General features: G+C 42.6%; 1 protein-coding gene across 1 annotated transcript; it reads right to left on the bottom strand.

Moving 5' to 3' along the window:
* Positions 1-5,424: 5,424 nt before the first annotated feature.
* Positions 5,425-23,312, bottom strand: SLC30A10 (solute carrier family 30 member 10). Its single transcript, XM_003893091.5, has 4 exons — positions 22,462-23,312; positions 21,566-21,643; positions 12,875-13,114; positions 5,425-10,610 (listed from the first exon to the last, which is right to left on the bottom strand). The coding sequence occupies exons 1-4, from the start codon at positions 23,099-23,101 to the stop codon at positions 10,111-10,113; spliced, it is 1,458 nt and encodes a 485-aa protein (XP_003893140.2). The 5' UTR covers positions 23,102-23,312; the 3' UTR covers positions 5,425-10,110.
* Between the last annotated feature and the right edge of the window lie 590 nt (positions 23,313-23,902).

Here is a 23,902-nt window from a genome sequence, read left to right as displayed (position 1 = left end):
GCACCCCTGGGAGGCAGGTATAGACCTCACATATAAAATGTGGAGGATACTGATGCCTCAAAAGGCGAAGTAACTTGCCAAGGTCACACAGCTTCTAGGTGTCCTTTCAGCCAGGATTTCAATGCTCATAGCCTGCTTCATTAAAATGTACCACAAATATATTAAGTACTGAGAAGATAATAAAAAGAAAAGTACACCCCCAGCATCTGGAAACTGATACTATACAAGACCTTGGTGTTGGTGGGACTGGCCTGGCTCTCACAGCTAAGCCATTGTATTCTCCTGTGGAGTACAAACCATCTCTCGGAACACTAGTACCAGACAAGAGGCCACTGTGACTGTGATGAAGTGAGGTGAGAAACAAGACCACTCTGTAATACCGTCTAAGCCCAGACAAAAACAAGAGCACTGCGCAAATCACTAAAATACCAGACCCCCACCCTGGATAAAATGAGTGACAGCAGCCTCAGCCTCCCAAAGTGCTGGGATTACAGGTGTGAGCCACTGCAGAGGGAGGCAGAGGCAGGAAGATCGCTTGAGGTCAGGAATTTAAGACCAGCCTGACAACATAGCGAGACCTTGTCTCTAATTAAAAACAATCAAAAAACTTAGCCAGGAGTGGTAGTGAAATCCTGTAATCCCAGCTACTCAGGAGGCTGAGATGGGAGGATCACGTGAGCCCAGGAGGTCGAGGCTGCAGTGAGCTACGGGCCTGCCACTGCACTCTAGCCTAGGCAACAGAGCTAGACTCTGTCTCACAGAAAAAAAAAAAAGTGACAACTGCTTCCAATTAAAACTTGAGCCTTGCTTCATTCCTCCCTGCTTCCCTTAGATATAGGATTTATTAAGATACCTAGTCAGTGTTATCCCCACTTGCTGACAACATCCAATCCAAAGCAAAGCCTCATTTCATTTAATCCTCCCCCAAAATCACCTAACATGAACCCAAATCCTCAAATAAGTTTGTGAACGCCCTCTTGCTGATATGCCCCATGGTTTCCCATGGTGTACCTTCTCCTCTTGGCATCAGTTATTAAACCCAACTTATTTAACCACAGGTGTGTTCGTCTCTAGCTGGAAGGCATTGACAGAATGGAGGTTCACTCAGAGTCAGCTGAAGCCTTCGCGGCCTCTGACTGGAACCCTGGACTCAGTAGCTCTCTAGCAGTGACATTACTGTTCAAGATGCCACCTGTGTATGGCTGGGAGATGAGGTCCTGTTGAATCAAGCACTGGTATTTTGTTGAAGCACTTCAGCGTTGAATTGTGTTTTCTTAGAAATAAGGGCCTTTGGAATTTAGGGGTGGAGGTGCAGGGTTCTGCATCCAGGTCTGTATAGTTCTTTGCTACAGTCATGTAATACAGCCTCTGCTGTTCCAAATCTAATTGGGTGCTAACAGGCTAATCTACACCATATATTTTTGACATTTCACGAGTTGTGAGTTAACAATTGGAATAACTCTGGCTCAAATTTTACTTATTGATTAAAGTTGGCATGTAAAGAAGATTTGTTAATAGCATTCATAGAGCATTGAGAAACCCAGGCTCTGGGCTGAGCGTTCTGCATGGGTCATTTCCTTTAGTCTGTTCGACAATCTCATGAGGCAGGAACTCTAATGGCCTCCATTCCACATATGGCACAAACGAGGCCCAGAGAACTTTTTAAATTCCCTGGCAATTTACTTTCACAGGTCAAATAACTAACAAACAATTGAGCTAGGATTTGAAAGCAGACAGATTTCAAGGCCAGAATGTTTAAACCTTAAGCTATTGTTCATAGTATGTATTGATTTTTATAATAAAATCTCTCTGTAAACACTTTCCTATAACTTAAGATTAGTCATACCATGGGTCAAGTCATGTCTCCCCACTCAGGAAGTGTTATATAGTGCAATTTTTTTGTTTTTGTTTTTGAGTCAAAGTCTCTCTCTGACACCCAGGCTGGAGTGCAGTGGTACCTCTCGGCTCACTGCAACCCCCGCATCCCAGGCTCAAGTGATTCTCCTGCCTCAGCCTCCTAAGTAGTTGGGATTATAGGCGCCCACCACCACGCCTGACTAATTTTTTTTATTTTTAGTAGAGATGAGGTTTCACCATGTTGGCTAGGCTGGTCTTGAACTCCTGACCTCAAGTGATCCACCCGCCTCGGCCTCTCAAAGTGCTAGGATTACAGGCGTGAGTCACTGCGCCCAGCCAATAGTGCAATTTTTAACAATGGAAAGTAAACGCTATAAAACATTCTCAATAATCTCGCCTTCCAAAAGAGTCAATAGTTTTTTTCTGAATGCTTTTGGGCATCAGATGACATCTGCAGACTCACAGTACCCCAACGTAGTCTTCTTTTGGTCCCAGTTTTCTGAGGCAGATAGGAGACCTGGTTGTTATCAGCACCACTGCAAGCCTCTATCGACCTTGGCCACTGGAACAATTTGCTCCCCCACATTCGCCTTGTCCCCACCCAGCCCTGTGGTTATAAATCCCATGGAAATTTACTCTTGCATCTTCAAGCCTAAAAGAATCGTGCAATGTGTCAAATATCTTGGCTCTATATTGGATTTCATTATTATGTCACAGCCACATATGTGACCATGTGGTGAAAATATGAGATAAAGGAAAAGTCCACCCTCTTTTTTGCCTCACACAAGATGAGAGAAACCATGGCTCTGCTTATGCTCACAGGGTATGTCAATATCAGAGTGTGCTCTAGAATCAGGACACTAGTCAAGGAAGGTCGCAGTTGGTCATCCATAGGAAGTCAACTTTGGGGCAAAATGACACACTCACATAGAAAAGGAAGTCAGCCAGAAAGAGAAACCAGAAAAGAAATAATTTGGTAAATGTAATGCAAAAATCAAAAAGAAAAAAAACAAAAACAAAAACAAGAAGAAAGTTTTTTGGCATAGAAGAAACAGACTACTCTATAATACTCTCTCCCTAGCTAATACAAAACTCGATTCACTAGCCTACAGAGAAAAAGCATCCTTGCACCCTCTTACATTCTAACTTCCTTAGGTATCTTTGTGCTCTGCTTGTCTGCTGAAGAAGATAAACCCTGGGGGTGGGGGTGCGGGGCTGGGGTGAGAAGGGAACCACAGTGACAGGCTGGGGAAGTTTGTCCCTTCTCCTGGAGCAGAGGGAAGCAAGAGGGTTGGCAAGAGGAAGTTTAGGGAGCTGGCCAAGAGGCTCCTGCAACAGCACAGGCTGAGGTGAGGAACACGCAGGAATGGGAAGGAGGCGCTGACTTGAGTCATACTTTGTGGGGAGCATTAGTTGAGCATAATGACGAGTTAGACATAGGATAAGCGTAAAGGCAGCATTAAACATGGCTGCAAGGTTTGAGCTGGTTTGTGGGGAAAAGCCAGGAGGTAACGGGGAATCTGGGGCAGCATGCTTCCACTGAAAGGAACAGAGAAGAGTCAAGGAAAGTTGATTTTCAAATTAGGATAGGCTGGGCATGGGTGGCTCACGCCTGTAATCCCAACACTTTGGGAGGCTGAGGAGGGTGGATCACCTGAGATCAGGAGTTCAAGACCATCAGGCCAACATGGTGAAACCCTGTCTCTACTAAAAATACAAAAAACTTAGCCGGGCATGGTGGCCTGTCCATGTTGTCCCAACTACTTGGGAGGCTGAGGCAGAAGAATCGCTTGAACCCGGGAGGCGCAGGTTGCAGTGAGACAAGGTTGCGCCACTGCACTGCAGCCTGGGAACAGAGCCACATTTGATTGGCCAAAACTCGGTGACTGGTGCAAGTGTGGGCTACAGTCATGAGCTATAGTTCATGATGTACAGAGAAACCTTTAGGCTGAAGTTAAATATGTAAGGAGGCAGTTTTAGGCTAAACTTGACTTAACAACAGTGGGTCCTTCACTGATGGAGCTCAGCATCCTGGGCAGGACTGGAGATGCCAATGGCTCGGTGTGTGTTGGGTGAAAGGCTCTGTACAGAGCAACATAGAGCAGCTGAGGAAGACTTTTTGAGAAAATTGTCTTCTGAAAAATATTCTATTCTTGGCATTTCCCCAGTTTGCCCTCTCACACTCCTCCCACCAAAGCTTTAGGGGCAACTGCCTAAAGAATTAAAACTAAGCTCTCAATTCAGAAGGTCCTTTCCCTCTTTCTCCACTCGCTGAACCACTCCAAGGCTGATTTCAAATGCCAACTCTCCTGTGAAGCTGTCCTTGACTCTTCATTCTTTCTTCTTCATTTTCACCCATGTTGCTTATACCACCATTTAGTGCTGTTTAGCATTGAATGATGTTTAATTAATTGACAAAATGGAGTTACCTAGATGGCAGGAGGCAGGATAAGAACAGGAAAAATATGAATGCCAGTTTGAAAGTGTGAAAGAATAAGATCCATTGACATTTAAATCTGTTCTCATACGCATTATCTCCTTTAATTCCTACAACCCTGTGGAATAGAGAATATGGAATAGAGAGTCTGTACTCTAACTCCTGGGTTCAGTCCTCTGCTTCATACTACAGACTCTTATTGTTGAAAGAAATTGATGGTCTTGAAATGTCGTGTAGCCCCCTTTATTGCAGATGCTGCCCAGGGATTGGCATGTGCACATTTGATCACAGAACGCATCCAGCACACGGTTATCTCAGCAATCACAGGCTATGCGTAGCTACCCTTAAACTCCCACTAAGTCGCACTGCCTTACTTAACTTCACATGTGGATTACAAACTCCTTGAAGACAAGAATCACTTGCACACACTTTGCAATAAGTGTATGCTGATAAATCAATTAATTGATAAAAGCAATTGAAAAAAACTGGAAGACTGTTCCTCTAATCCAACATTTATAAAGATTACAGTCAACCCATTGGAGAGATTTCAAATCCAGAGACCCTCTCCAAAATAAGCCAGGCCTCTCTATCTTCCCTGAATCCAAACAGCTTTCCCTTCTACACAAAGCCTACTGAGCCAAATCAGTCAGAGCCCAGGGCCAAATCGGTCCTTCTAGAAAACCAAATCAGGGCGGGGCATGGTAGCTCAGGCCTGTAATCCCAACACTTTGGGAGGCTGAAGAGGGTGGATCACTTGAGGTCAAGAATTCAAGACCAGCCTGGCCAACGTGGTAAAACCCCATCTCTACTAAAAATACAAAAATTAGCTGGACATGGTGGCAGGCGCCTGTAATCCCAGCTACTCAGGAGGCTTAGGCGGGAGAATCGCTTGAATCTGGGAGGTAGAGGTGGCAGTGAGCCCAGATGGTGCCACTGCACTCCAGCCTAGGTGACAGAGGAAGGGGTGTGAAGAAGACTAGCAAAACAGAAAAAGAGAAATAGGCCCAAATTATTAAAATCAATCCAAGGAGTTACTGAATAATAAACTTACCAGGGTAAGTGACAAAGACAAAATGAGTTCCACTACTTTTAGTTATCCGTTTAATTGACACAGACATATCTCAGTCATGTTTTTATTTTTTAAAAAAATTTTATTTACAGTACCATTGAACATCTTTAAAAGGTATGCTTATGTACATACATTACTGGGGGATTTGCATGCAATTATTAATGAGTTATTTAAACTTTATGTCTTAGAGTTTTGACAATTCTCTCAAATGTGAGGATTGCAACTCTAGCACAATTGCCTGTGAGGACAGGAGGAGAATTTTAAGCAACAAAACTCCACAATACTGTAACATAACCTCAGATCTCCAGGAAGAGGTCACTCTCCCTTGAAAATCATCCTTTCTGGATTGTTCTCATTAGAATGCAGAGCAGGTTCAGTGTCTCTGGCATGGCTTTGTACTAACAGGTGACAGTTGATCATCTATCAAACATTCAAGAAAGTTCCATGTAAACAAAAAGGTATGAAATAAAACACGTGAAAAGAGAAGCACCAGAAAATGACCCATCTGCATTATCTAAACTCCAGATGGGCAAGGACATGCAGATTACATTAAGGATTATTGTTCAATGCAATTTCCACTTGAGAAACTAAATTCCTGGTTTAACAACCTCATTTCTACCTGTGGCTACTCGAGGGTAAATAAACTAAGAAGCACAAATACGCAACACTTTATCAGGGGCATGACATCTGTAGAGCAGGCATGCAGTCAGTGATCATTCACCCAAATTCAAAATTCAAATCAGGTCATGTTTCCTCATTTTTTCTGTATCAGGTTTTTTTGTTTGTTTTGTTTTTTGAAGTCTTTTACTATAGGAATGTGAAGATATATTTAAAAGCAGGATACTTTAAAATCAGGAAATGTATTTTGCTCTCTTGAAGAAAATAGATATGATTTGGCAAAGGATAAAATTAGCTATAAATGATAAGGATTTTTTTAACATCTGAACTTGTCATTAGCACTAAGATGAGCTGCTTACCAGGAACTAAGAAGAAGAAACATCATCAAGTTTAAAATTGATCATTTTAAATATGAAGGAGATTTTAAACATCTTAACCCCATCTATCAATTGTGCTGATAACTATCCAGTCTCATTTGGTAGTGGGCTCATCAAATTGAGGATATTCAGGAATTAAAGAGATCAGCACAGAAGAGCGAGACCAAATGCTTTTTTCTTCATCTCATTTACTGTTATAATGACTGATACGTATAAAGGGATTTATAAGGGCTTTTCATTTCAAATTACATTTTTCTTTAAATGTCCAAAGTTCCTGTGTGGAAAAAACTGCAACTTTTATGAATAGACGGGTCTTGCCTTTAAAAATATGTTTTTAAAGAGCAAATTCTGCAGAATTAATTATTAAAAAGACTATGGGACTTTGGAGAGGCTTTCATCAACATTGTCCCTAAACTACCCTTAGTTCTACCCAGTGGCTCAGAATTTGGGGCAATTTTTTCCCCCGGTTATATGTGACAATGTCTGGAGACATTGGTTGTCACAACTTGGGGGGATAGTACCGGCATTTATGAATAGAGGTCAGGGGTGCTGCTAAACATCCTACAATACACATTCACACATCAGGAGCAAGAACACATCCAATTCAAAATGTCAATAATGCCAAGACTGAGAACCCCCGGAGTAAGCCTCACAAAAGCTCTTATGACCTCACAGGGCAGCTGTCTTATTGTCATCTCAAATCTACCTCAGTGATTTCCTTGACATTCAAAACACCTATTCCTACTGAATTTAGAGTTCTTGATTTACCACCACTGGAATTTGCTCTACCAATGGCAAAAAAAAAAAAAAAAAAAGGAACTAAATATGGAGAATATTCTTAATTCTTCCTCAAATAATGTCTCTGTATTTTATTGATATTTTATCAAGAAGTTAGAGAGTAATTTTATTTTCTGTCAACAATGGATCCTGTCTGTGGATATTCATAATGGCCCAATATCATGTAAAAAAAATAATTATATTTTCAAAAACAATGTTGAGAGTCAGAAAATGAAGCAGATATAGTATTTCCTATGGCCAATGCTACAATAATGTGGAAAGGACTGTTTCTATAGAAACAGAAGTGCAGTAGGGGAGTGTAGAAGGCCAGGTTAGCACACAGGACAACTGGTCCCTGACCTGACACACAAAATATGCCGTAGACTTTGAAAATTATGTCAGTTCTTTAAAAGAAAAAAAGGGGGGGGGGGGGGATTTCTGTAAATAAGTATACAGGAGCACCAAACTGAGTGCCAGTGTTTTTCTAATCTTAAAGGAAAACAGTGCTGTTTTGAATCTATTTATCAGCTGCTATTGCCACCAAGCAGGGTTAATTTAAAGGGAAAAAGAAAACTCTTGTATTTCCTTGGGAGAATTAAAAGGCAGGACAATTAAAGAGAGAGTTAAACTCAAGTGAAAATAGCATACAGCAGGCATCACAGTGCCACAGGTGGCACATGCAAGCCACCCAACCCAATACAAAATTATTGCATTTAGCATGATTGGACATTATTAAACGCACTCAGCCAAACTGTCTTTAAAAAGGTATTATTTCACATTGACTCCAGACCATAATCTGGCATAACTGTCTATCAAGATACTTTTCTGAAGTTAGGTTTAATTATAGTGGAATTAAGTGCCTTTTCTTACCCAGAAAAATATTTTAGAGATTAAAGAACAGTGTTTAAATGCAAACTAATATGCATTCCTTCAGCCAGTTGCACAAAAACTGTGAAATTATAATTTTACCTTTTAATAAAGGCAGAATGATGTGAAATCAAATTAGACCTTCAGATTAGGAAGTCAGAGAAAAATTTCTTTTTGGCTCTAAGGAATTTCAACCAATGTTTATGTAGGAGAATCTGGCCCACTTATCTCCATGCTGAGTTTCTTAGAGGATCCACTGTTTTGTGTGAGTGCATGCCACACTTTTAACACTAAAAATGGAAATTCTTACTTTTTAATCCCTTTATGCTTATAAAGTGCATGTAGCCTAGCCCAATAAGCTCCCAGAAATAAAAACATTTTTGGGCATTTTTCTATTTACCTAATTCACAGCCAATTTAAACTCAGATAATACATTTTCAGGGAACAAAGAATTTCCTGTCCAGGCGCAGTGGCTCATGCCTGTTCTCCTCGTGCTTTGGGAGGCCGAGGTGGGAGAATCACTTGAGGCTAGGAATTCAAGGCCACCCTGGGCAACACAGCGAGACCCTGTCTTTACAAAAAAGAAAAAATAATGATTTCCTAGCCTACTGATCAGAGCTGCTTATTTGTTTTAGCCTTCAAATTCAGGACTAAGATAAATTGTTTAAATATGATGTTTGTTCTAAAAAACTGTGGATGCTGCCTTCATTATCAACCCAGCACCTCTGATAAATCCTGTGCAGATTTTAAACAGGACTTTACACACTAAGAGACGGTTATTTTCATACAATCTTGCAGTCTAGCAAAGATGATACTAGTTGTCTAGTGATGCACCTCCCATTTTCTCATACCTGCGAGACTGTTCTGATTTAAATACTGATGCTGAACAATGTGTTAAATACATGACAGATGCTTCTCTACTGCCAATATACTTTGGTTATGGGTCTGAATCCGATTATAAAAATTTTATTTGAACTTGGTAATATGGATCAGAGACATGAAAGAAAATTTTAAGTTTCTCAAAAACACATTAAAGGCAGCAACTAAGCTAATTCTCATTTCTTCCTTGGACATCAACTTTTCCATTGAGTCACTAGTTGACAACTATAATAAATATTTTAAAATATGTCTAATTAAAGAGAAGGCAGTCTAGCTTATTTATTTCACAAGAATTAACACTCAATGTTAAGGATTCTGCTATCCCAGGAATGCTCTTTTCTGGTAAATGCTGCATAGATCAATGCAATCGTATGAAAGAAAAGTCAAAGGACATTTGGAAAAATAAGTAAATCATTACCAAAGCACTAAATGAAAACAGCTCCAACTATACTCACTCTAAAAGACAGCTGAGTATTTGTGTCATACTTAAGAAAGCTGAAATATTCCCTCACTTCCATGTGAAAAACATGTATTATATATTTAAGCATTTGAAACATTCTATAGCCGCAATTCATTTCACAGCAGAAAGTAAACATTAGTTTTCTCTCACCTCACAAAAATGTAGAGATGGCCAAAACCCCCCTACTAATCTTTACCTCCTCTAGAATGTTCTGAGAATATTTTCTACCGTAATAGTTATTCATTTTATATTTATCCAAAAATGAATCAAAGAAAAAAGATACTTCTTCAGTGTCGGAAATACTTAACTTGTCTCTTTTATGATCATTAAGGGGAAAGGGAAAAATACACCTATTGTGGTACTTTAGTTTTTTGAATGTATTTAAGCTATGATCTCACCTGAGCATTAGCTAGAAGTTCTAATCAGTTTAGAAACAAGAACTTCTTTGAACACTGTATCCACAGCTATTGAGCCCCAGTCCCAGACTTCAGTGTCCCTGATATATACACTAGTGCAGTTTGCTTTAGAAAATGCATGTTCAAGCTGAAACAGTCAAAGAGCAGCATGAGACATCCAGGGGAATGGAAAGGGGTTACATAAAAATTCACAGACACGTTTAACTAAAATCCCTAACAGCCAACCCCTAGTGAACACAGAGCATGCACGCTGCAAGTCTGGTCTGAGCCTACAACCCGGAAAGCTCTTTTTATGAGCCAAGATGGTGGTTCCAAAGTGCCTCGATATACGGTCTGGTTATGTGGGTACCAGATTAAAAATGAGTGCTGTTGACATAACATTGGTCCTCCTGAGTTTTGTTAAGAGTTTGTCCGTGGTCACTCAGACAGCCGTCCAAAGACACTTCAATAGCCACTTCTCTTGTGTCTCTTCTACTGAGGCCATCACTTCCGTATGTGTCTAGAGAGGGCCCGCCATTGTGCTCAGCGCAGCCATTGACGTGGGCCAGAGGCAGTGCCCCGGGGGGACAACACAGCTGCTTAGCACAGCTCTTGGAGATGCAGGGTGAGTTGCAGAGCAACAGTAAGTCCTTCTGCTCCAGGGGTTCCTTCAGGTCCACATTTTCAAACTGGATGGTCACATTGTGGATTCCCGCACTGTGGAAGATTTCTCGAATTTTTGTGCTGGCATCTTGATATCCCCTGTCCTTAGGATACTTGATGTGCAGGGTGGCAATAATCTTTCCACTTACAAGTTCCCAGATGTGCACTTCATGTACACTGCTAATTCCGGGCACAGCAGAGAGTTTGCTCACTATAACAGAGAAGAGCAAACAAAAGCCAAGGTGAGTGCTGCATTTGAAGCATGGAACTAAGGGAGGGATATGGTCCCGTCAAGCATTCTCACCAAAATGGCTGCATACTTACTAAGAACAGCAGGAAGAAATTAGTTCTACCTCTCTGGGTCCATTTGCCCTTAACCTTCTTTCTCCACACATTGTTAGCCCATACAAAGTCATTTAAGAAAATAAGTCTAACAACGACAAGAAAAAAGTCCCCAGGGTTGCTGAGTATACAAGGGAATGGACACTTGAATGAACTTCCCATAGTATTATAAAATGCAATGCCTTTTCTTAAAAGTGATGATTTGGCAACATGAATCAAAAAAACCTTTACTAGCAATTCTAGTGCTAAAAGTTTAACCTAAAAGAAATAACCAAATATTTATGTACAAGAATGGTTTGGACAATGCTCCTTGTATTCATTAAAAAGATGGAACCAACAAGGAAATAGTTAAATCAATTATGTAATGGAATAAGATATAGTTGTTTAAAAGTAAGTTGCATATTTAAGGATATGAGAAAATGTACATAAGGTATTTTTAAGTGAAAAAGCAATTTGCTAAACTGTGTATATGGTATGATTTTTCTTTTTACTGCATATAGAAGAAAATATTAACAGTGGTAGTTTCCGCAGTCAAATTATGAGAGATTTCTGTTTTCTCATTTAGGCTCCTCTGTATTTTCTATACTTTCCAAAATGAGTATGTATTTGGAGAAATGGTATTCAATACTGATTTAAGCAAAGGCTCTGCAGCCAGCTAATATGAATCCGAGTTTAGACATTTACTAACTGCATGACGTTAGGCAATTACCTGACCTCTTTGTGCCTCAGTTTCCTTATCTGTATAATAGAAATGATAATAGTAACTTTTTGTATTATTTTAAGGATTAAAATACATTATTATAAGTAAAGCACTTAGAACACTTACATTTCTAGCATGTGGTAAATGCTATGAAAATATTGCTATTGTTATTACCATCTTGCGGGGGTTTTTTGGTTTTTTAGAGACAGAGAGTCTTGCCCTGTCTCCCAGGCTAGAGTGCAGTGTCATGTTTATGGCTCTCTGCAGCCTCAAACTCCTGGGTCCAGTGATCCTCCCACCTCAACCCACTGAGTAGCTGGGACCACAGGCACACATTACAACCTTTACTTTTTTATTTATTTATAAAAAATAATTTTTTATTTTTGTAAAAATGAGGTCTTACTATGTTGCCCAGGCTGGTCTTGAACTCCTGGCCTTATGCAATCCTTCTCCTCAGCCTCCCAAAGTGGTGAGATTACAGGCTTGAGTCACAACAAGTAACCCTCTATTGTTAAAAATATCTGTTTTTAAATATATCACTTTATTAAAAACATATCCAGTATATATCACAAATTTCTTTGTATATGTTTATCTTATTTCCTCAATTGGGAAATGAACTAGCTCCTGGGAAGGCAAAGGCAATGCTGTATGTCTGCTCCTCTGTCTCCTTCCCTCTCCCACCACCTACTCTGCCTGCAGCTCTGGGCAGTGTTATGAGAGACACAGTGACTTGCATGCCCGCATTAGCTAGAAAGTAGGGTCTAGAATATGAATGATTTGTGTTTTTAGAATAAGGAAAATAAAATAAAGTTCCTGGCAGAAATGGCCTTATTTGGATTAAAATAAATCTTTGACATGAAATTAAGTAGCCCAGGAATAGGTATTATCCAAGCATTGCATTTTTGTTTTGTTTTGTTTTGAGTCAGAGTCTCGCTCTGTCACCCAGGCTGGAGTGCAGTGGTGCAATCTCGGCTCCCTGCAACCTCCGCCTCCTGGGTTCAAGCGATTCTCCTGCCTCAGCCTCCCGAGGAGCTGGGACTACAGGTGCATGCTACCACACCCAGCTAATTTTTTGTATTTTTAGTAGAGACAGGGTTTCACCATGTTGGTCAGGCTGGTCTTGAACTCCTGACCTCAGGTGATCCACTCGACTTGGCCTCCCAGAGTGCTGGGATTACAGGCATGAGCCACCACGCCCGGACCAAGCATTGCATTGCAGTTGAATCAGAGAATCACAGATTGCAAAGGACTTTTGGTACTTGGAGCTGAGTCATCTTAATAGGCTATAAAACATATGATGATGTCTCTACTACCTGGTGATTTAAGGTGTTTCAGAATACATAACTCAAACACTGCTCTTAAATAATGCTTGTCCTTTGGCCTGAATAACATTAAAGTGAGAGTGGTTCTGGATCAAAATTCAGTCTACTTACTCAGCTCTTCCATGTTGACTCCTTTGGGGACCATCTGCAACAGAATGGCAGCGGTCTCCTTGATGAGTGGGAAGGCAGATGACAAAATGATGATGACCATGAGGACAGTCAGGCTGGGGTCAATGTAACACTGCCAGTTACACGGGTCCTCACTCTTCAGGGGAAGCACATAGAATATGATGGCCGTGATGACCACAACCACGGACCCCAGGGCATCTCCCATCACATGCAAAAGTACACCTGCCAGGAAGAAAGAAAGACTACTGCAGCACAGATGCAAATCTGGAAGCCACGTGACACTCATTGGCTTGGATTTCCAGGTATACGAATATCTGTTACCATTTGGAGGTTTTTGGTTAGAGCAGTAGGATGAATCAAAATAATGGCAACTACTTCCTAGGAAACAAAACCCCAGGTCACCATCTCAGGACTCAGAGTACCTTGGAAGAGCAACAGCCTAGGAAGATTCTGACCTGCAGGAAGAATGCCTGGGCCATCTCACTGGGCCACATCGCTACCGCTCACCACCCATCAAAGGGCACCAAGCTGGAAAACAGAGGCTGTGCAAACAATTTCTTTTTCTTTTAGACAAGTATCTGTGCTTTACATTGTTTTAAACATGTTTAAGGGGAGAGGGAACAAGTTGTATTAAGAGAGTCTTTAAAACAAATTGTCTTTTTTCTACCTTGATCCGCTTTCCCCTTCCTCTGTAAGCATTTACCTACTTTGCTTTTAGTCTGTGGTCATTTAAATGGCATTTGGTTTAAGAGGTGCCCAAGAACAGGGACTCCAGCAACATTTCCGTTGCATAAACAGCCATTTATCACAATAAAATAAAATTAAAATTCTACAGATAATACTAAAAATACTAAAATTGTGGGTGCTTTTAATTAAGGGAATTGTTTCTAAAGATACTGATTATGATATAGAACATATTCATTCCTCAGCAAAGATTTGAGTGCCCAATTGTTAGCCAAAGACTAAATTGGGATTTAGTAAGTAAATTAGGTAAAAATTTGGTCAGAAAAATTATAAAATATAAACACAAAGTTTTGGGTTTTGGTTTTGGGGGGTTTTGTTTGTTTTTACAGAAAGCAACATCAGAATCTTGCAATTCAAAGTATAGTTTGCAAACCAGTAGCATCAGCATCACCTATGAGCTTGTTAGAAATACCGCATCTCAGGCCCCACCTCAGATCTGTAGAATCTGAATCTGCATTTTAAAAAGATGCCCAGATGAGGCCAGGTGCGGTGACTCACTCCTGTAATCCCAGCACTTTGGGAGGCCAAGACGGGTAGATCATCTGAAGTCAGGAGTTCAAGACAGCCTGGCCAATATGGTGAAACCCTATCTCTACCAAAAATACAAAAAAATCAGCTGGGTATTGTTAGGGCACCTGTAATCCCAGCTACTCAGGAGGCTGAGGCAGGAGAATCACTTGAACCCAGGAGGCGGAGGTTGCAGTGAGCCAAGATAGTGCCATTGTACTCCGTGCCTGGGCAAACAAGGAGGAAACTCTGTCTCAAAAAAAAAAAAAAAAAAATGCCTAGATGATTGGACTGCACATACTAGTCTCCAAAGCACTGCTCTAGAAGAAAGCATATATGTTAAGAAAGGTCGGCTTTGTCTCTCCATGTATTCCACAGACTTATGCAATAGAATTAATAATAATCCAAATTACTAACAACTTACTCATGGCTAAGACTAAACAGTCTCACTTGGAAGGTGCTTTAATTGAGCTAATTCCTCCTCTTGGCAACACCTCCACAATTCTAAATAACATCATAGGTAAAATGGCATTCTGTGAACACTAAATGTAATTTGAGGCAATTGCCTCAAATTTTCCCCAAAAACTACAGGAATAAAAAGAATTCCCATATGTCCTTTTGACTGAGTGTTTACTTATAATAAGATCTTGATTCAGTATATACATTAACATTCCCATTTTCTCATGCTGTGCTCCTTTCTCACAACACCCCACCCCCAAAGGAGATTTTAACTCCCCAGTCCCTGTCCTGAACCACCGAAGGGAAACTCAAAAATACTTTGTTCCTCTACAAGGAGCTATGAATCGAAGCTTTAACTTGCTTCAGGACAGTACAAAATGCTACCATACAAATATGAAAGCTTAATATTTCCTATACACATGTGACATCATGTTTACTGCGTGAGACAGTTTTTTATTCGCTGATTGTCTCATACATGTTAGATCCATTTCCTCCGTAAGTAACATGAGGATCAGGGTCATACTCCAAATTGCCTTTGTTTATGTAATAGCAATGTAGGCATTCAATAAAACAGTAGCTTCTGGTTGATTATCATAACTCCTATGACATACAGTAACTCTTGTCTTCAATAATAATAACTATTATTATTGTTATGCCAACTAACACATATGCTCCAGGCATTGTTTTAAGCGTGTTATACTTACCCATTACGTCCTTTTAAGGACTGTAAAGTGGTTACCCTTGTGAAAATAAGTAATGCAAAATCTAAGCTGTTGGAACTCAAAAGTATTTTGAGCCTTCAAGGAATGTGAATTACAGGGCCTGAGCTACGTGACAGGCAGCTGTAAGCTGTTGTATGTCTGAATCCAGTCTTTTTCCTTACCTGCATTGCTCTGTAAAATGTTGTAAATGGCGAAGGGCCCCAGGGAAGACCCTATTCTCTCTTACTGTTGATTTTCATCCTCCCTCTTACCTTTTTCATACAAGACACCATGGCTATCACAGTCCCTTAATATGGAATGTTAAATACACTCTTTTAAGTTGGAAAGGAAATGAAAACCAGCTATAAAGAAAACAAGCCACTTGGAAAAGAAAACAAATTGTAGCTAATTTTTTTAACTCCTAAAAGTAACCCTGCTAAATTTCTTTGTCTTATATATAAGCAAGAATTTGGCTTTTAACTTTGGAACCCTATCCCCATTTCTCTGGAGTGATGAGTCCCAGAATGGCCATTGCCAGCTTTTCACTTGAATAAACTCCTGAAAATTGGAATCTGACCCTTTTGATTATTTCTGGCTGGTACTCTCTTCATTTTACAAATGAGGAAACTGAGGCACAGAATACCTAAGTAACTTGTCCAAAATCACACAACTAAAAAGTGTTAACTGGAGATGTCAATCTGGGTAGTCTGACCAGAGATCTGCTGTGCATCCTGCCTCATGTAAGTTCTACAATTCAATTTCAGCTTTTCCTTCTGAGAAATCCCACTGTTACTCCCTAAGAATTACATAAAATAGTAACTTTCGAATTTGTTTCTCCCCTAATCCACAGTAAGAATTATGTTTTGCATCCTAGCACAGAGATACCAATTGAAATAAATAATTCATGGGAAAGCAAAATTCATCCTTATATATGATTTCTTACTATTTATTATCTATTCTATTTCATTCCATTATAATTAATTTTCTACTAAACTAATTCTAGGGCCCAAATTGTCACGGCCTTCAGTTTGAAAAACTGTTTAAAGCAGCATCCCACTCAATTCCTGACATTTAATAATGCAATGTGTCTTCTAGCTGCCCATGAAAAGATGAAGAAGGCCTGGTCATGTCCATTAACTACAGTGCACTGGCAAAATTCTGTGGGGTGTCTGTGAGTGTTAGTGTGTGTGTGTGCACGTGTGTAAGAGAGAGAGAGAGACAGAGACCGAGAGAGAGAGACAGAGACCAAGAGACAGAGAGAGAGACCGAGAGAGAGAGAGAGAGAGACCGAGAGAGAGAGACAGAGACAGAGAAAAAATGGGGTCTCCCTCTGTCGCCCAGGCTGGAGTACAGTGGCACAATCATAGCTCACTCCAACTTCAAACTCTTGGGCTCAAATGATCCTCCCATCTCAGCCTCCCAAGTATCTAGGACTACAGGTGTGTGCCACTGCACCGGTTAATTTTTTTACTTTTTAAAAGAACTTTTTATCTTTTTTTTTTTTTTTTTGCAGAGACAGGGGTTTGCTATGTTACCCGGGCTGGTCTCAAACTCCTGGCCTCAAGTAATCCTCTTGCCTCAGCCTCTCAAAATGGAAAATTCTGAGATAAATACATGGATAACCTCCTCAGGGAGGAAAAGAGTCTCGTGTGATGAGAAATCTCAGGAAAGTCTTGTTGAGAGGTAGGTAATTTGGGCAGGCCTCTGGAGAGGAGGCAGACTTCAATAGGCAACCACAGGAGAAGGCATTTCAGACAGAAACACCTCGCGGGAGACTCGTGGGAAACTGCAGATGGAGGACGTGCTCGTGGGGCAACACCGGAGGCTGATGCACTAAATTTGGACTCACAGACCCTGACACTGTTGCTGTAAGCCATGGACCTTAGGAAAGTCAACCTCTTTGAGGAGCAAGATTCTCATCTGTGAAATGAGGTAGTAATAATATCTGCCTCACCTCCCTCAGAGGCTAGTTCTGTAGATTATGTAAACAAATGTCTGCAAACCCTCTGAGAATGACCAAGAGGTGAAGATAATGATAACGGGCACCATTTGTTGAGTGGGTCCTCTGTGCTGTTTTAACCACCCATGTGATCCGCACAACACAGTGATGTTGGTCGTATTACCTCCATCATATAGATGAGGGGGCTGAACATTAAAGAGATTAAGTTTCTTGCCCAAGGTCACCTAGCTAGGAAAAGGGAGAGGCAGAACACAAACCAAATCTGCCTGATCACAGGGTCTAAACGCTCCTCACCTCACTACAGATGTACATTAAATGTTGATGTGTATGCAGGGAGACAGTGAAGAGCTGATGGGGGAGGTGAGGCCATGAAGGGGTGAAGGGAAGGGCAGAAACGTCTAGAAAGGAGTATTGGCATGGAACAGCAAGCTCTTGAATGTCAGCAGTGTTTAGACCGTATCCTGCATGCAGTAAAGGCTTTGAGCAGACTCCGATGTGATCACATCTATGATTCAGAAAGATAAATCTGGCAGCATTATCTGAGACACAAAGAACACCACTTAGTAGACAACTCAATCACTCGATTAGTCACAATGCTCTCTCAAGGTAGCTTTGCAAAGACAGCAAACCTCTGTACTTGGCCCTCACTTGCTGCCTTTAGATTAAAACGAAACCCCCAAAAAACTGGCATATAACATAAATTGGCAATTTGACACAAGTTGAAATCTGATGTGTCCCAGCACTTAGGAAAGCCATCAGTGCTGATGAATTTGTTGAATGACTGGAAATAGTGCATTTGCACTGGACAAATGGCAATGAAAAAATGAGATCTTTCTTATTGGAAAAAAGTAAGAATCACAAAGAAACATCTCATCAAAGGGGATTTCTTTTCAAGGGATGTCAAGATGGCTATTCATCTATTTATGTTTATACCAAACTTTAAAAAACTAATTGTCTTTCTGACATATTGTTACAACATTTTTAATATATCATGTCTGATCCTATTAAATAAAACTGACCACTACAAAGCACATTGATGAGAATTTTAAGAGGATTGTGTTTTTACTATACTTTACACTAGAAGACAGAGTGTGTTCCTTAGAACTCATTTTTTTGCCGGGCACGGTGGCTCACGCCTATAATCCTAGCACTTTGGGAGGCCGAGGCAGGCAGATTACCTGAGGTTGGGAGTTCAAGACCAGCCTGGCCAACATGGCAAAACCCTGTTTCTACTAAAAATACAAAAAAAAAAAAAAATTAGCCAGGTGCAGTGGCGTGCATCTGTAATCCCAGCTACTCTGTAGGCTGAGGCAGGAGAATCGCTTGAACCTGGGAGACAGTTTGCGTTGAGTCGAGATCACGACACTGCACTCCAGCCTGGGCTACAGAGTAAGACTTTGTCTCAAAAAAACAAAAGAACTCATTTTTGTTTATTCCCACTGGAATAAGAGAAACGGTAAAGAAAATGAAGAAATTGTTTTTATTCACAGAGATCCCCGTAGGCTGTTTCCTCTGCAGATCTGGAGACTGGGACACAGTCCTGCTTTCTAAAGCAGTTGCTTAAATGTTAGAAATACAACCATTCAGTGGACTGTGTACTAGAGAAGCAAGCCCTCCCTGTCTGGAGTCTAGAGGCAATGTGTGATCATGGAAAGGGCCAGATATGTGATGTAGGAGCCCAGGATTCCAGCCTTGTCTCTGCTTGAGCTGTGGTGACTTGGGGAAGTCATCAAACTCTCTGCACCCTGCTTCCTCATCTGTGAAGTGAAAAGTCCATTTTCCCTAAGGTCCTTCCAGTTCTACCATTCTGTGATCCTTCCCTGAACTGTGGCTCCAAGATAAGAACACAGCACCAAAGGGGAGGCCAGCTTCACACTTAGCCGGGAATACGGAAAGGCTCCTATTAGCCACAGCACAGGTACTTGTCAAAAGCAGCAGGAATGATCTCAGCTAACACGGAAGCACTGTGGGTTGAGCCCAGCAGTTCCACCCACTAATTAAACGATCATTGTATCCACTCAGTAAGATTGTTGTGACTACCAGTTTACTCATTCATGAATGGTACCAGGGACAAAGTATGTACTCAATAAAAATGTTAGCTAGTTTTCCTGCTATAAGCCTAAACACTTTATATGTTTCATTTATTTCAAAGCAATCCCATAAGGTGTGGGTACTGTTATTATCCTCATTTTAAAGATGAGAGGATTGGAGGCTTAGAGAGGTTCAATAACTTGCCCAAAGTCACATGGTTCTTAAGTGGCAGAGCCATGATTCACACTCAGGCAGTTTGAAGCCAAATCCCAATCTTTCAACCACTGCACTGTTCACCTCTATCAGCAGTTACAGGTGCATTGGTGTCGGTACCTGTAAACCAGGGCCCAGCCAGGAATAGCAAGGCATTCTGCTACTGACATTTTTCTACCAAGAAACTTCAATAGCTTAGGACTAAAATTTGGCAAGTTCATATGAGTTTCCCAAACAAGATCACTATATCTTCGAGGGCCTACTCTTCTTCTTTGCTTCAATCCACCTACCTATTCTCTTTCTCAACTTTGTAACATAAGAATGAGGATAGTTGGCCGGGTGCAGTGGCTCACGCCTGTAATCCAGGGCAGCTGAGGTGGGCAGATTGCCTGAGGTCAGGAGTTCGAGACCAGCCTGGCCAACATGGTGAAACCCCGTTTCTGCTAAAAATACAAAAATCAGCCAGGCGTGGTGGTGCGCACCTGTCATCCCAGCTACTTGGGAGGCTGAGACACAAGGATCACTTGAACCTGGTAGGCGGAGGCTGCAGTGAGTAGAGATGGCGTCACTGCACTCCAGCCTGGGAGACAGAGCAGGACTCCGTCTCAAAGAAGGAAAAAAATGAGGATACTTAACAGAACAGGCTTTGAAAAGTTAAAGTCTCTGATGGTGAACTCCTCCTTAAAAATTCTGTGTGTGTGTGTGTGTATATATATACAGAATCTAGCTCAGTCTCCCAGGCTGGAGTGCAGTGGTGCAATCTCGGCTCACTGCAACCTCCGCCTCCAGAGTTCAAGCAATTCTCCTGCCTCAGCCTCCTGAGTAGCTAGGATTTCAGGCGCCCACCACCACGCCTGGCTAGTTTTTGTATTTTTACCAGAGATGGGGTTTCGCCATGTTGGCCAGGCTGGTCTCGAGCTCCTGACCTCAGGTGATCTGCCCATTCAGCCTCCCAAAGTGCTGGGATTACAGGCGTAAGCCACCGCACCCACCCCAATGTATATATATTTTAAACTGGACCTTAAAAAAGAAAGATAGAGGATGATGATTTTTTTTTTTTCATTATGGACTATCTTTTAAAACTAAGCTCTTTCAGAGAGCAAATTCCCCTGTTGCCTTTAAATTTGTTTGATTAATTTAGAAATTTTTAGGAGCTCATCTGTTATTGTTGTTATCTTCTGGATTTTCCCTATAGGTTCACTCTGAGAATTACTTTGTAAAACAGATGCGAGACACTCAAAGTGAACGTATCTCCAGAATTATTAATTTTTCATTATATTATTTCCATCAAAGCCCCACTTACAGGCTTTCCCCAAACCACAGGAGAGTAGAGGGTTGCTTAATCCTTGTTGGAATTCTCAAAGTCAAGACTGGGGATTAACCCCTTCTGGAATCACTCTAAAGCAAAGTCTGTGCTAAAGAAGTTGGAAAGGAGAGATGTTGGATACAATGGTGTCCAGAGAGAAACACATCTCAGAAACCCCTGGGCTGACCCTTAGTCCAGTGCTTCTGACCTTGACCACATGGTGAGAAGAATGCTATGAGGTGCTTGCCCTGGGCCTCACCAGAACACTTCCTTTGGTCCTGGGAGTGGAGGTTTTAGTGAGCCCACAGTCCCTTCACAAAAGCAGATTTCTGGCAGAAACAACTGATGCAATAGGGTCACTCAGCAATGCCAGATAGGGCACAACCTTGGATGGCAGCTCACCTACTCTTTTCCTACCTTTATCAAAATCAGTTTAATAGGTTGCATGATTTGTTAGCAATATCCATGGACCAATAAAACCAAGTAAAAGAGTTACATAACATTGATATGTGCAGCTCTGGAGCAGGCAGTATTAGCATGGATCTAAGTGGAGCTAAGATAAATCATTAGCAACCAGTTTCTCCCTCAGGATCAATGCAGTGATTATGAAAGAGAGTCAGGTCATAGTCTATGCATGTAACTGGCCTACTTTCAAACACACGTTTGCTTTATTAAAAGTCAAACAGAAATGAACAGCACAGTCCATATATGTCATAGAAAGGGATTTCAAATAGGCCCAAAGTCAATCCTACCTCTGATATTCAGAGCTTCAGACTTCTTCTCTTTTTTCATCACCTCTTCTGGCTCATTCTGGGTGTTGAAGGAATCACCTGCATTCAAAGAAGAAACCTTGTGTTGTGTATAAGTTCTACAAACAAACAAACAAACAAAAAAAACCAATGGACTCAAAATAAAGTTTTGTTATTTTAAATTCCTACTAGCTTAAGGGAGACTCTTCTTCTGCACACCCACAGCTCAGAACAGTACATTTTGGCCTTGAAATAGCCTTGTGATCCACCTTTGGACTTCATTCACACATCCTTTCAAGTTAAAACAAAAAGAGGGTGAATGGGAGCCCACATGCAGCCCCCAAACCCGTGACACCCAAGAAGACAAGTGGACGGGCAAAGAGGGAGGGAGAACAACAAAATTCAGAGAGCAAGTAATGAGAGGGAGGAGGGGTTGGAAAGTGCTGCCTGTTGCCCAATAATAATGACTGATTTCCCAGAAAATTGATACTCATATAGAGAGAACAGGGTAAGGGAAAAGAGGCTAGGGCTACCCGAGGATCCAGGAGAAAGAAGAAAGGATGGGGAATACGTTAAATTGGCAGAAGAGAAGTAAAGCGGGACTGTAAAGGGAATGGATTTATTTTAAAAAACAGAGAGAGAGAGAGAGAGAGAGAAAGAAAGAAAGAGGGAAAGAGAGAAAGAAAGAAAAAGAAAGAAAGAAAAGAAAGAAAAGAAAGAAAGAAAGAAAGAAAGAAAGAAAGAAAGAAAGAAAGAAAAGAAAGAAAGAAAGAAAGAAAGAAAGAAAGGAGAAAGAAAGAAGCATGCAGAAGAAAAAGAGGGCGTGGGGTGAGAAGAAAGAGACTGGTGGGAGGGGGAAGGGCGGGCCAAGCGGTCCAAAGGATGCAACCGAAAGGCACCTGCTACGTTTGAGAACACGGTAGCCCCCTTCTCTCGCTTCCTTTCCACCGAGGTCCCCCGGAGGGTTACGGCCGAGTCCGAGCCTGGGGCTGTCGGGGCCGCAGCGCGCCGGAGGTCCTCTGCGCCCTGAGGCCCCCCGAAAGCGCTGGGGGCGCAGTCCTCCCCCAGCTGCTGCCGCTGTTGCAGGCGGCGACGGCGGCCCCGGCGGCAGCACGCGAACCAGGCAGCGCAGTCCTGGAAGATGAGCAGCCCCACCACGTTGACCAACAGCCCCAGGACGCCAACGATGAGCACCAGCTCGGGGTCATCGATGCGCTCGGGCCGGGCCAGGCGCAGCACGGCCTCCACGAAGATGGTGAAGCAGAGCGCGGTGAGGAAGACGGCGTTGCTCAGCGCGCCCACCACCTCGGCGCGGGCGTAGCCGTAAGTGGCGCTGAAGCCCCCGGTGGGGCGCCGGGCGATGTAGCCGGCGCTCAGGCCCACGCACAGCGAGATCAGGTCGGAGAGCATGTTGAAGGAGTCGGAGAGCAGCGCAATGGAGTTGCCCAGGTAGCCGGAGACCAGCTCCGCCACGAAGAAGGCGACGGTGAGCACCAGCATGAAGATCAGCCGGCAAGTCTTGCCCGAGTAGCGGCCCATCTCGCCACCAGCCGCGGGCGCCCGGCGCCGCCCAGGGGAACGCAGCCAGCCCCGCGCGTAGCCACAGGTGGGGGGCGCGGCGCGGATACGTGAGGTCCGGTACCCGCCTCCCAGGTTGTCTCGCCGATACTGCCCCGCAGCTTTTTATAACGCGAGGCCGAGCGCCGCCAGTCCCCGCACGTCCAGAGTCTAAAGGAGTGGCAGCGGCTGTATCTGAACAGCCGGTGCGCCGCCTCCCGCGTCCCTTTTCCCCTCCCTCGCGGCCTGGGCCTGACTTGGCAGGTGGCCACGAGCCGATGCCTCTCTTTCTGGGACAGGACAGTGCAGAGAGGGGCGCTGCGGAGGAGAGGGGGCGTGCCTGGATGTCAATCTTCACAGACTCCCTCCCCCATGCAGAGATGGGATTCACCAGACAACCCGCTTCTCCTGGCCCTCAGGGTCGCCAGTGTCCTGCTGACTCAGTGGTAAGGGCCTTGGCTGCTGTGGGGTGTGTTCGCTTCGGTGGACGGGGACACCTTCGAATACGTGCCCAGACGCACCTTGCAGCGCAGATTCCATATTAATCAGGTGCAAGGTCTCAGAGCACAGGCTTGGGGCAACCCTGCCCTTGAGGGTGCTTCCTGCTTTTCATTTGGTGAAATGTGAGCTCATCCCTCACTCAGCCCTCCACCCTTATTCCACTAACCCCGGGATAAAGCTATTTAATCCTCTCTTGTTCCTCACAGCCGTCATAAACGGTGCAGGATCGTTCCTATTACCGACTCATGGCACAGGATCGTCCCCGCTCCCCTTCAGGATCTT

This window comes from Papio anubis, chromosome 1 (assembly GCF_008728515.1).
Source record: "Papio anubis isolate 15944 chromosome 1, Panubis1.0, whole genome shotgun sequence".
Taxonomy (NCBI): domain Eukaryota; kingdom Metazoa; phylum Chordata; class Mammalia; order Primates; family Cercopithecidae; genus Papio; species Papio anubis.
Note: the sequence above shows the minus strand (reverse complement) of the source record. Positions and strands in the feature narration are given on the sequence as shown.